The sequence below is a fragment of the Dendrobates tinctorius genome, unplaced genomic scaffold, assembly GCF_039654945.1.
Source record: "Dendrobates tinctorius isolate UK_male_01 unplaced genomic scaffold, ASM3965494v1 ptg000093l, whole genome shotgun sequence".
Lineage (NCBI taxonomy): Eukaryota > Metazoa > Chordata > Amphibia > Anura > Dendrobatidae > Dendrobates > Dendrobates tinctorius.
The window spans coordinates 28062436-28075328 of NW_027361761.1; the positions used below are offsets into that span (position 1 = coordinate 28062436).

The 12893-nt window shown below is 44.3% G+C and overlaps 1 protein-coding gene across 4 annotated transcripts in view; it reads left to right on the forward strand.

Moving 5' to 3' along the window:
- Window positions 1–5397, forward strand: part of MRPL19 (mitochondrial ribosomal protein L19) — a 161742-nt gene extending 156345 nt beyond the window's left edge. For all 4 annotated transcript variants that reach the window (XM_073586598.1, XM_073586600.1, XM_073586599.1 and 1 more), the window contains 2 exons: window positions 498–676; window positions 5102–5397. In XM_073586598.1, the coding sequence (XP_073442699.1) occupies window positions 498–676; window positions 5102–5338 (416 nt within the window). In that variant the 3' untranslated portion in view covers window positions 5339–5397. The remainder of the gene's footprint in view (window positions 1–497; window positions 677–5101) is intronic.
- Window positions 5398–12893: the final 7496 nt, after the last annotated feature.

Below are 12893 nucleotides of genomic sequence, written 5' to 3' on the forward strand. Positions count from 1 at the left end.
AGAGCACAGGGCAGACCCACAACACTCCCATGGATGTAAATCAGATCACAGGGCAGACCCACAACACTCCCATGGATGTAAATCAGATCACAGGGCAGACCCACAACACTCCCATGGATGTAAATCAGATCACAGGGCAGACCCACAACACTCCCATGGATGTAAATCAGATCACAGGGCAGACCCACAACACTCCCATGGATGTAAATCAGATCACAGGGCAGACCCACAACACTCCCATGGATGTAAATCAGAGCACAAGGCAGACCCACAACTCTCCCATGTAAGTCACTTGGGCCGCTTAGCATCCCTAAAGAAAAAAAAACCCTCTCTAGTCTAGTAGTTCTTATTATGCAGGTGATTGCGGTTCTCTGTATGCCACTAACAGGAGCTCGGGCAGGATGGCCGCCCCATAGTTATGTAACAGACTGAAGTTTATCTTTGTGTCCTGTAGAGCTGCGTATCCCCCTCATCTTCTCTGCCCCAATGTCTTGTAGGTGTTGAGATAAGGTACGAGATTTACAACCCCCTTATCCAGGAGATCCAGGTGTTAAAGCTGGAGAAGAGAGTGGATGACACGCTGTTCTACCTGCGGGACGCCCTCCCGGAGTACAGCACTGTTGACGTCAATATGAAGCCCGTCCTTTGCCTGGAACGAGACGTCCCTGTGAACCAGGTGAGCAGCACAGGGAGCAGGAGAATGGTGCACGTCTCCTCAGCCAGGGGCAGCATATGGGACAAGCTTATTGACAGGTTAATTGAGTGCAGCATGTTCAGGGAATATGTATTATATACGGTTTTTAAAGGGCTATTTCCAGCCTTTTATGGTAAAGCCTATCCACAGAGTTGTTGGGGGTCTGATCACTTAGACCACCACTGATCCTGATCCACTGATTGTTAGGTGGATTCATAACTGGCTTAGTGATCGGACCCAGAGAGTGGTCATAAATGGCTGCACATCCAGTTGGAAGAATGTCTCAAGTGGGGTACCACAGGGCTCTGTCCAGGGCCCTGTATTGTTCAACATTTTTATCAACGATTTAGATGAAGGAATTGAGGGTAAACTGATTAAATTTGCTGATGACACAAAGCTAGGAGGGATAGCGAATACTAGAGAAGAGAGAGAGAGGATTCAAAAAGATATAAATAAATTGGAGAAGTGGGCAGCAACTAACAGAATGGTTTTTAACAGGGAAAAATGCAAAGTACTACATCTGGGCAATAAAAATGAAAAAAGCATATACAGAATGGGAGGAATAGGCCTAAGCAACAGCACATGTGAAAAAGACTTGGGTATACTAATAGATCACAGACTGAATATGAGTCAAAAGTGTGATGCAGCAGCAAAAAAGGCAAATGCAATTCTAGGATGTATTAACAGAAGCATACAGTCTATTACACGTGAAGTCATTATTTCCCTTGACTCCTCTTTGGTTAGACCTCATCTGGAATATTGTGTCCAGTTTTGGGCACCACATTTTAAAAAAGACATCAACATTCTGGAGCAAGTTCAGAAAAGAGCAACCAGAATGGTGACCGGTCTGCAAACCCTGTCTTATGAGGAAAGGTTGCAGGATTTGGGATTGTTTAGTTTGCAAAAGAGAAGACTGAGAGGAGACTTAATAGCTGTCTACAAATATCTAAAGGGCTGTCACATTGTAGAAGGATCAACTTTATTCTCATTTGCACAAGGAAAGACTAGAAGCAATGGGATGAAACTGAATGGGAGGAGACACAGATTAGATATTAGAAAAAACTTTTTGACAGTTAGTGATCAATGAGTGGAACAAGCTGCCACGAGAAGTGATGAGTTCTCCTTCAATGGAAGTCTTCAAACAGAGGCTGGACAGACATCTGACTGGAATGATTTAGCGAATCCTGCTTTGAGCAGGGGGTTGGACCAGATGGCCCAAAAGGTCCCTTCCAACTCTACGATTCTATGTTTCTATGATCCTGTTAGGTTAGAGTGCTGGCCACTTCCCTATTCACTGTATGAGATGGCCACATATATCCATATTAAATTTATATTAAAGATAAACTGTCATTTAAATTTCATCTCATAAATCAACAGTACACAAGAAAATAAGGAACTTTGTGATTTATCTTATCAGAGAAAAATGCTTCTTTCTCCTCCTGGACTGATCATTCATTCTCAATTGATGGATAAAATCTGTAGATATTTCATATCTCAGTAATGCAGTTAACAGTTGGTGCTTGGTAGATTCTATGCTTTACATAGAATCTCAGAAGCACCAACTGTTATCTCCTATCTCAATGATGGGGAAAATCTGTATCCATCGAATATAAATTTTAAACATGAATTGAGAATGAATGAACAGTCTAGGATGAGAAAGAAGGAGATTTTTCTAAGATTTTAAAAAGTATCTTGTCAATTGTTCTATCGATTTATGAAATAAAAATGGTTACGCTTTATGTTAACCCCCTTCACGACTAGAGGTATTTTCATTTTTGCATTTTAGTTTTTGCTCCCCCTTCTTCCCAGAGCCATAACTTTTTTTTTTTTTTTTTCGGTCAATATGGCCGCGTGAGGGCTTGTTTTTTTTTGCGGGATGAGTTGTACTTTTGAACAACACTGTTGGTTTTAACATATCGTGTACTGGAATACGGGGAAAAAAACTCCATAGTGCAGTGAAATTGCAAAATAAAGTGGAATTCTAGTTGGGTTTTTTTTTTTCTTTACCATGTTAACTAAATGCTAAACCTGATCTGCATTTATGATTCTCCGGGTCATTACGAGTTCATAGACACCAAACGCGTCTAGGTTCTTTTTTAAGTGGTGGAAAAAAAAAATCCAAAGTTTGTTATATAAAAAATAAAAAAGCGCCTTTTTCTGAGACCTGTAGCGTCTCCATTTTTCAAGATCAGGGGCTGGGTGAAAGCTTATTTTTTGCGTGCAGAGCTGCCGTTTTTATTGATACCATTTTGGTGCAGATACGATCTTTTGATCGCCCGTTATTGCCATGTCACGGCAACCAAAAAGATGTAATTCTGATGTTTAATTTTTTTCTCTTTACGCCATTTAGCGATCGGATTCTTTTTTTATATTGATTGGGCGTACTTTTTGCAGATTTCAGTAGTCTCCATGGGAGACTAGAAAAAGCTGCAGTTGTCTGATTGCCTCTGCTACACACAGGCGATAAGATCACTAGTGATGCATCGGGCAGCGCTCATAGCAATCCGGCAATGACAACCATAGTTGTCTGCTGCAGACTTCTGGTTGTCATGCTGACCCATCGGTGGCCCGCGATCATGTGAAAAGGTCACCGATGGGCGGGATTTACAACATGCTTACGGTAAGAGCAAGTTAAATGCTGCTGTCAGAAATTCACAGTGGAATTTAACTAGTTAATAGTCACAGGTGGATCGCAATTCCACGCGCTGCTGTTGTGGGCACATGTCGGCTGACGTGCCCAGAAAGGTGCGGTCTCAGCGCCGGAGCCCGCACCAAACGGGGAGTCCGACATCGGCGTACTATTACGCCCAATGTCGGAAAGGGGTTAAAGTGTTATTCCCAGTATCACAATCCAATGTAGCCTTATAATGATGTGCACAATTATTCATTTGTGCCAATGTAACTCATTTTTAAATCTGACAGATTTGCACATATAGACAGTGTGCCTGTGTAGTGGTAACTAATAGGAGCGATGTACTGCAGTATGAGGCTGTGTATGGATGGGATAAGAGGAACGCTATACTGGAGGATGGTGCTGTATATGTAAGGTGGAAAGAAGAGATATACTGCGGATAGGGCTTTGTATGGATAAGCTGACAGAGATACTGGATGATGGCGTTGTACATTTGTACATAGAGAGGCTGGGAGGAGTGATATACTGCAGCAGGGATGTGGAGTCGGAGCCCATTTTGGTGGAGTCAGAGTCGGTGTCATGGAAATTGAGGAGTCTGAGGTTTAGCCTGCCTACTCCACAGCCCTGGCAGGGCTGTGGAGTTGGAGTCCATTTTGGTGGAGTCGGTGTTATGGAATTTGAGGAGTCGGAGTCAGGGTTTCAAATTGACACAAGATCATTGTGGTTTGTCCTCATGAAGTTTCACTTCAAAACGCGTTGACTGATAAACTAGACCACTGACAACCTGGGTTTTTACCCACTTATTTCCAGCCAAGTAAGTTTTTCCACGTCATGGATCTGCAGCAGCCTTTTTCTAAGCTTTCATAGGGGTTGTGAATATCCACCCCCAGGTGAGCATAAATCGTGTATCTCCCTATTTTCTACTCTTAAGACATTATTGCTCTTCTTGTCTTTCCAGTTTTTCTTTTGCTTATAATTTAGGATAGGGCTCTGTATGGAGGAACTGAAAGAGTTATACTGAAAGAGTTATATTTTAGGCATACTACGGCAGGATAGGGCTGTATACAGGGGCCTGAGATGAGAGCTCTACTGCAGGATGGGACTATATATACATGGGCTGAGATTAGTTGAGCTGTGTTTGTTGCCTGCTGCTTACACATCAGTTTTACAAGTGCTGCTACATTAATGCTTATGACAGAGGATTATCTTCTGCCATATGCATCAGTAGAGTGGCATGTGCAGTTTCACTTCACTGATTTGTCTGCAGTAGGCAGCAAGTATATTTACAATTGGGTTAAATGCAACAATTGCTTCAAGAGAGTGGGGTGTTACACCCCTCACTAATCATAGAAGATCATAGTACTCTTCAACAGTTACAACGTGACTAGAGCAACTTTATTGTAACATACAGCACATAGATGGCATATGCTGTAGTATGTTTCCTTGCCACAATCTGTATCGGACGTATTGATCCTCTCCGGTCTTTCTCAGTAATGTTGCTGCTAGTAAGATAACAGAAGGCATCCTATGAGTTTATGTCTAAAATATACATCTGAAAAGAATACTTTCTTCTACCACCAAAAATATACCTGAAAAAATAATAGGCCTTATCCCACTATTCCAGCATGTCAAATAATTTTTCTTGTAGGCACTGCATGGTCAATGTCTGCAAACCAAAAACCTCTGTAAATTGCAGTAAAACACTCGTGAATTTGCTGGTTATTTTTTAACAATATCTGATGCCAATGTTACCTTTACCGTCTCCTCCCCATAAGATGCAAGTAAGGATGAAGCCACGACCTTGGTCCAAACGTTGGGAACAGGAAAAACACAACATTAAAGGGATCAACTTTGATTACTATCTTCTGGAGAAGCACAAGGCGCGAGCGAAGAAGTCTGCCAAGCCGTGGGAGAAGTTTGACATGCTGAAGATATACGACACCAGCAAAATAGAAAAGGAGATATTAGAGGAAGTCACCCAAAAACTGACCCAGTCCAAGAGCAGCGCGTGAACAACAAGGGAGCGCGGAGATTATTATTTGTGCCCTGTGAATAAATGCTTTCTACCCTACTATTGGTGTCAGTGACTGGATGCCGAGGTATTATGGTGACCCAGACTTGCTGGTGATATCTGCCATACATGTCTGCGCATCTACTGTATGACGTGGGCTCAGGAGCAGAGTCCTCTTGTTCATCGCCGACACAGACCACTCCTGCCGGGGATTAAGCTACCTCTGCTGATGTCACGTCGACAGAGCAGAGGATTCTTTTACTCCCTGCTCTGTCAATGGAGAGGGAATGCAGATGTCATTATGATTGACTGTCTCCCTCCCCCCTCCCCATTAAGCAGTGGGAATCCAGCTGTCAATCAGAATGACATCAAAGTCCTGCCACATGATGTCAGCAGAGGCAGCGGAACCCCCGGCTGGAGCGGTCTGTGACCGCTCTGCGCCGGCAATTTACAACACCAGTCACAACAGGCAGATACGTAACAATTACCTGCCTGTGAAAAACAAAAAATGTGCATAAGTGTTAAGTTCTGGATATACCATTCAAAGACATAGCAAATTTTCGCATTTGTGTTTTCATTTTTACCCTTCCCACAACTTTATTTTTCCAGTAATATAGCCATACGAGGGATTGTTTTTTTTGTTTTTTTTTCTCCTTGTGGGCCGAGTAGTAGTATTACATTAATTCTAACATATAATGTACTGAAAAACGGGAAAATATAGCTGTGAAAAAAAAAAATGCAATTATTTTGTTTTGTTTTTTTTGGGGGGGGGGTGTTGTTTCACTGTTACAGCATTAATTGTGCAAAAAAAAAAAATTGACTGGCAGCAAGTTCCTTTGGGGGTAAGTATGACTGCAGAGATACCAAACATAGGAAAAAAAACTTTTTAGTATCTGAAAGAAAAAAAAAATTAACCAATGTGAAAAAATGGTTGCATCATCGTTTTCCAGCCTTATTTTATATATTTTTATTTTTTTTTGTAATTTCCCCATCTATAGCACTAGGTGAGGGTTTTTTGCTGTGTTTATTGACACCACTTTGGGTTCATGCTTTGTCTTGATCACCTTTTATTGCGTTTTTTTGTGGGAACCGAGGAAACAAGAAAACAAAACAGCAGTTTTATAATTTTTTTTTTTTTTTATATTTACTGTGCATGTTAATTTTACATTTTAATGGATCAGACTTTTACAAATGTGGAGATACCAAATGTCTGGGGGGGGGGTTACTGGGGAAAAGAATGGTGGCGCAATATTAAGTTGTTTTTTTCTTTTCTGGATGCAATTGTCACAAATTCCCGGTAGTGAGATGCACTTAAACTATGAAGTCATTCAGCTTCCAGTAATGTGGTATTAGAGAGTTTCTCTTTACGAATGTAAAACAAACCATCTTTTACAGGATAGATTTTGTGCCTTTTTTTTTTTTTTTTTTACCTATTAAGCATGTCACGCACTTTTGGAAACTTTAATTCCTCTAGTCACCTTCCACAACAGGTGTCTCCCCGCTCTAATGGGGAACAGGAAACACAAGGAGGTTAAATACCCCTCCCCTTCCTACAACCACCAGTGTTTTTCCTGTCCCATATGGGGCATCAAGTGGTTTCCTGATGGTGCTGGCGATCTGGAGCACCCAGGCTTGCATACTCCTTGCCGGGCAGCGGAGGTCTAAGGCTCTGCTCTCTTCCTCCATGTGCTGCTCCCGTCTCCATGATCTTTATGCAACTTGAGAGTTTTCCCGCCCTTCCTGCGCCTCCTCGGGGGGTAAAGCAGGGCGGTGATGTGCGGCCGGCGTCCTCTCCACATGCTGGCAGTATCCGGATGCTGTGCGTACCGGAAGTGATGTGATACCGAACTTCCAGTTCACTTCCTGGTGCGTTCCACGGTGGAACGCATGTGCTCCCGGCGTGTGTTGGGATAGCTCCGGAGCTGCTGGCGTGTTGGGGCGTTCCCTTCAGGGTTCCCCCCTGACGACCTGGGGGAGGACGAGCACAAGCATGAAATGCTGGGACCTCGGTTATTTAATCCTGGCCGGGGGATGCCTCCAGGTAAGGCCCATTGTCTGTGTCCCTCTGACTTCTGACAGACTGGTCAGCGACAAACCTCTTTCTGCTTCTGCAGAGTCCATCGTCCACCCTCTAACTGTAAGTAGTGGATGAAAATCCCTCGCTATCTGGGTTATTTCCTCATGGGAGACTTGGCACACCTTTCTCTTTTTAGGGAGACAGGGTCCCTGCCCGTAAAAAGGATAAAGTGCCCAGTTGCAAGTGTGGCGTATGTGCTACCAAGCTTCCCTCAGCATATAAGAAGCTTTGCCAGCCCTGCACTGACGATGTGTTACGTGCAGAACAGCCCTCCCTGTTGGACAGCATTAAAACCCTTATCAAACGAGGTTCAATCCTCTATGTCCGCCTTTTCCCAGGTTCCATTCCAGGAGCACAACCCCCACCTCCTAAGAAAAGGAAGATGGCACCTGTGGAGTTTGATTCAGGCTAAGTCCGTACCTCTGGTTTGGAGGATGTGTGGGGGAATGATTGTTCCACTTTCACCCCCAAGTCCGACAATAAAAAATAATTCTTCTCCAAAGACATGGAGGAATTGGTTAGTATGGTGAGAAGCACCATGGGAGTTGAGGAGGAGGAGGAAGTGAAGCAGTCAGTGCAGGACAAGGTTTTTTCTTTTTTTTTTTTGGAGGGGGGCGGGGGCTGAAACCTAAAAAAACCAAAAAAACAGAAAGGTTTCCCCAAACATGAGAACATCCAAAGCCTTATCCTTCATTTATGGGACTTCCCCGAGAAAAGGCTTAGCACCCCATCAGATTTAAAAAATTGTTTTCCCCTAGACGGAGATTGTTCTCTATGGGAGATTCCCAAGGTGGAAGTGCAGGTGTCCAGGGTGGCAAACAAGAAGGCTCTCCCGTTTGAGGACTCGTCTCAGCTCAAAGATCCCATGGATTGTAAGATCGAGACCTTACTAAGAAAATCCTGGGACACCTCCATTAACTTGCTAAAAACAAACTTGGCTTCCACCTGTGTCGCCAGATCTCTAGTCCGCTGGCACCTCACTCAGGGGAGTGAGGTGCCAGCAAAGGAGATACTTGACTCTCTTCCCCTCGTTCAGAAAGCAACAGGGTTCCTTGCCGATGCTTCTGCTGAATCTGTACACGTAGTAGCGAAGTCCTCAGTCCTCTCCAAATCAGCTAGGAGAGCTCGGTGGCTGAAATCATGGAGTGGTGATGTCACCTCTAAGGCTAAGCTTTGTGCCATTCCCTTTCAGGGACACCATGTTTTCGGTTCAGCTCTTGATGAGATCTTGGAGGAAACTACGGACAAAAAGAAAGCACTCCCTGAGCAGAAGAACCCTTTTTTCGTCCCTCCCGAGATCAGTCTTCCCTGCGGGAATACAAAGGGAAAGGTAAATCAGGCCATTGGAGCTATCCAAAAGGTGGAAAGGTCAAAAATATCCTTGTCCCCCACCACCAACAAACTCCTGACAAGCAATGACTGCTCCCCTGTCGGGGGTCGATTCTCGGACTTCACCACGCGGTGGTAGTCCATCTCCACAAACCAGTGGGTCCTCCGTACCATTCGGGACAGATTGAAACTAGATATTTTTCTCCATCAATGCCTGAGAATTACCTCACTACAATCTCTACACCTTCAAGACTCCTTACTGTTAGGTCTTTAAGGTCTGCTTAAGTCAAAGGAGATCTCTCGAGTACCCCTACAAGAGATAGGTAGGGGCCACTATTCTTGCCTCTTCCTAGTTGAGAAGCCTACAGGGAAGCACAGAATTATCAATCTGAAACCCCTGAATCAAGTGATCACATACAGACTGTTCAAGATGGAATTGATCAAATTGGCAATACCACTCACTGGACAGGATTGGGTAATGGCTACAACAGATTTGAAGGATGCCTATTACCATGTGCCAATCCACCCAGATCATCGGAGGTTCCTCAGACTCACAGTTTCCCATGGTTACCAGGTCAGCCATTACCAATTCAATGTCCTCCATTTGGTATTTCATCAGCACCACAGGTATTCACCAAGATTATGACATAAGATTTGTCATGAGGTTACTTGCATCATTCCATATTTAGACAACTTCCTCATCGTCGCACCAACTATTCCCCATCTAAAGCTAGTTGTGGTAAAGACTTTGGAAATCCTGGAATCCATGGGCTGGATCCCAAATCTGGAGAGGTTGGATCTTCCTCCTTCACCAAAGGAAGAAATTCCTGGGAATCCTCCTGGATTCAGTAAAACGAGCATCCTTCTTTCCCAGAGATAGTCAACTCGATCTTTTTCAGAGGATCTCCAAGTTTAGAGAACAGAGGGCTCCTACCCTGAGGAACTCAATGTCTCTCCTGGGATCACTGACGTCATGCATCCAGGCGGTGTCCTGGGCTCGAGAGAACACGAGTCTGGAGGACTCGAGTATGGGCTTATCTTGGGACAGGCATCAAAATTCTCTGACCAAGAGAGTTCCCCTTCCCGGTCATGTGAAGTCTTCCCTTCTGTGGTGGCTAAATTCCCGGAACCTCCAGCTGGGGGTCAGCTAGGATTAGCTTCCCCTGAAAAAACTCACTTCAGATGCCAGATGGAGGGGGTGGGGTGCTGTGGTAGAGAAAACCCACTTCCAGGGTTTATGGTCCCCAGCCATCAGATCCAGTTCCCCTCAAACCTCAGGGAACTGAAGGTGGTAGAGGAGGCATTGAAAGACGCATCTGCCCTTGTCCAAGGTCATCATGTACGTGTTTATTCTGACAATATGACCACAGTGGCCTACCTCCTTCACCAGGGAGGCACGAAGTACGTCAGATTGAAATCGATCACTGTAGAATTTTTCCTGGACAAATAAACATCTTCTGTCCATTAAAGCAGTCCATCTGAAGGGGTCCGCCAATGGCGGATTTCCTCAGCAGAAAGGACATCCATCCGGAGGAGTGGTGCCTTGACCAAGCAATCTTTCTATCCCTTGTGACAAGATGGAGGACTCCGGATGTGGATCTATTTGTCAATAGCCAGGACACGAAGGTGAAGACTTTCTTCTCCCTGAACCTCGCAGACGGGGCATTGGGAATAGATGCCTTTTCTCACCCTTGGAGGTTCAGCCTGGCCTATGTCTTCCCACTAATCCCGATTCTAGCAAGGACATTACAAAAGATACAGTTCGATCAGGTCACCACGATTCTAATCGCTCCCATGTGGCTGGGAAAAGGTTGATACAGCGCTTTGATGGATATGGCCCAGGAAGGTCCACTACTGCTATTCCCGAAAGACTACCTCCTTTTCCAAGGTCCCCAGCTACTTCCGGTCCTTCACAGGTTGAACCTTGTGGCCTGCCTACTGAAGTCAGAATCCTAAGAGCTAAGGGGCTTTTGGATGAAGTAATACAAACTCTCCAGAAGAGTAGGAAGCCAGTGACTGCCATTTATGGCAACGTTTGGAAGAAATTCTCGTCCTGGTGTTCTCCGTACATTCCTGATCCCTTTCATCCTATCATTGCTCAGATTTTAGACTTTCTTCAAAAGGGGCTAGATCTAGGACTTACACCTAGTACCCTGAAGGTACAGCTGTCAGCTCTTAGCGCTTTCTTTGACCAGAACTTAGCTAGTCAGCGCTGGATAAAGCATTTCATGACTTCAGCAGCTAGAATTCGTAGCCGGATTCCTTCTTGGGATTTAAATCTGGTGCTAAATAATTTAAACAGAGATTAATTTAAACCTTTATCATCTATGAGTTTATAAAACCTTACCCTTAAGACTTTCTGGTAGCAATTACTTCCACTAGATGTGTAGGAGAGCTGCAGGCCCTATCAATGTAAGAGTCCTACTTAATAGTTACTGCAGATATCATTATCCTCCACTTAGATCCCTCCTTTATACCCAAGGTGGTCTCGGACTTTCATAGAGGTCAGGATATTGTGCTACCGTCATTCTGCCCAAATCCTTCCAATACAAAAGAAGAGGCCTTTCAGACCCTCGATGTTCATAGGGTGGTTCTCTACTACCTCCAACAAACCAAAGGTTGGAGGATTGACTGAAACTTATTCATTCAGCCCTCAGGACGAAACAAGGGCAAGAAGGCGGCTAAGAATATGATCGCCAATTGGATCAAACAAACTATCTGTCTCGCATACTCATCACAGAATTTATCTCCTCCTGCTTCACAGAAGCCTCATTCTACACATTCAATATCAGCATTGTGGGCAGAGAGAGGGGACCATCTACTGAGCAGATATGCAAAGCAGCCACCTGGTCTTCTCTCCATACGTTTACCACAGTGATTTTCAACCTTTTTTGAGCCGCGGCACACTTTTTATACGTAAAAAATCCTGGGGCACACCACCAACCAAAATGGCACAAAATGACACTAAAACAGTACAATTCAATACAATTCAAGCAGGACATGACTGCTGAAGACCGGCAAAATATCATTTATTATTCCACACATACAGCTCTCATGGAGTTCGCTCTTGGGGGTTTTAAATCAGCTTCTTATCACCACAAGAGCTGCTTTTTAAGCCCTCAAGAGTGAAATATGCCTGGCAGAGGTCCTTTCAATAAATTATTTATTTTAAAAAAGTTAAATAAAAAAGGATAACCCCCTCATATATACAATCCCATGTAACCTCATACATACAGTCCCATGTATTCCCATATATATATCCCATATACCTATATATATATCCCATATACCTCTCCCCATCACCGCCTTCTCCATGACTCCCATCATTGCTTCTCATCACATCCATCAACTCACTTACACACGCACACAAACACACACCCCTCACCTAGACACACACACACACTCCTCACCGGCAGCTTCCTCTCACTGGCACAGCAGCCGCGGGGCTGAATGATGATGTCATCCAGCCGCGCCGCTGACTGCTGTGTCAGGGAGGAAGCGACACAGGAACACGGGACTGCTGCCTCTCCGACCCGCCGCCCTGCTTGCCTCCACATGGCTAATTTGCATCGCATGTAAATTAGCCATGCGGACACGCGGCACACCCGACCATGTGTCGCGGCACACTAGTGTGCCGCAGAACACTGGTTGAAAACCACTGGTTTACCAGACACTACATACTAGATTTTAATAGGGATTAAACATTCGGCAGACGAGTTCTGCAGGCTGTAGTCCCTCCCTAAGAAATTAGTTGTTGGTATTACTCAGGTATTGCTGTTGTGGAACGTGACTAGAAAAAATAGAATTAGTCTTACCGGTAATTTGGTTTCTAGGAACTTTCCATGACAGCACTAATTTCCCTCCCTATCTGATGTTCTTATTGGATGATTCCTGCACTTTGGTGGTAACTATTCATGCTAGTGTGTCAGGAAAAACACTGGTGGTTGTAGGAAGGGGAGGGGTATTTAAATAACCTCTTTGTGTTTCCTGTCCCCCCCATTAGGGCGGGGAGATATCCTCCGATACTGCTGTCGTGGAAGGTTCCTAGAAACCGAATTACTGTTAAGACTAATTATGTTTTCTCAACATCTGCCGATGTGTGTGTGCACAATATATACTGGATATTGTCCTCTCTTATGGTCACTGACAG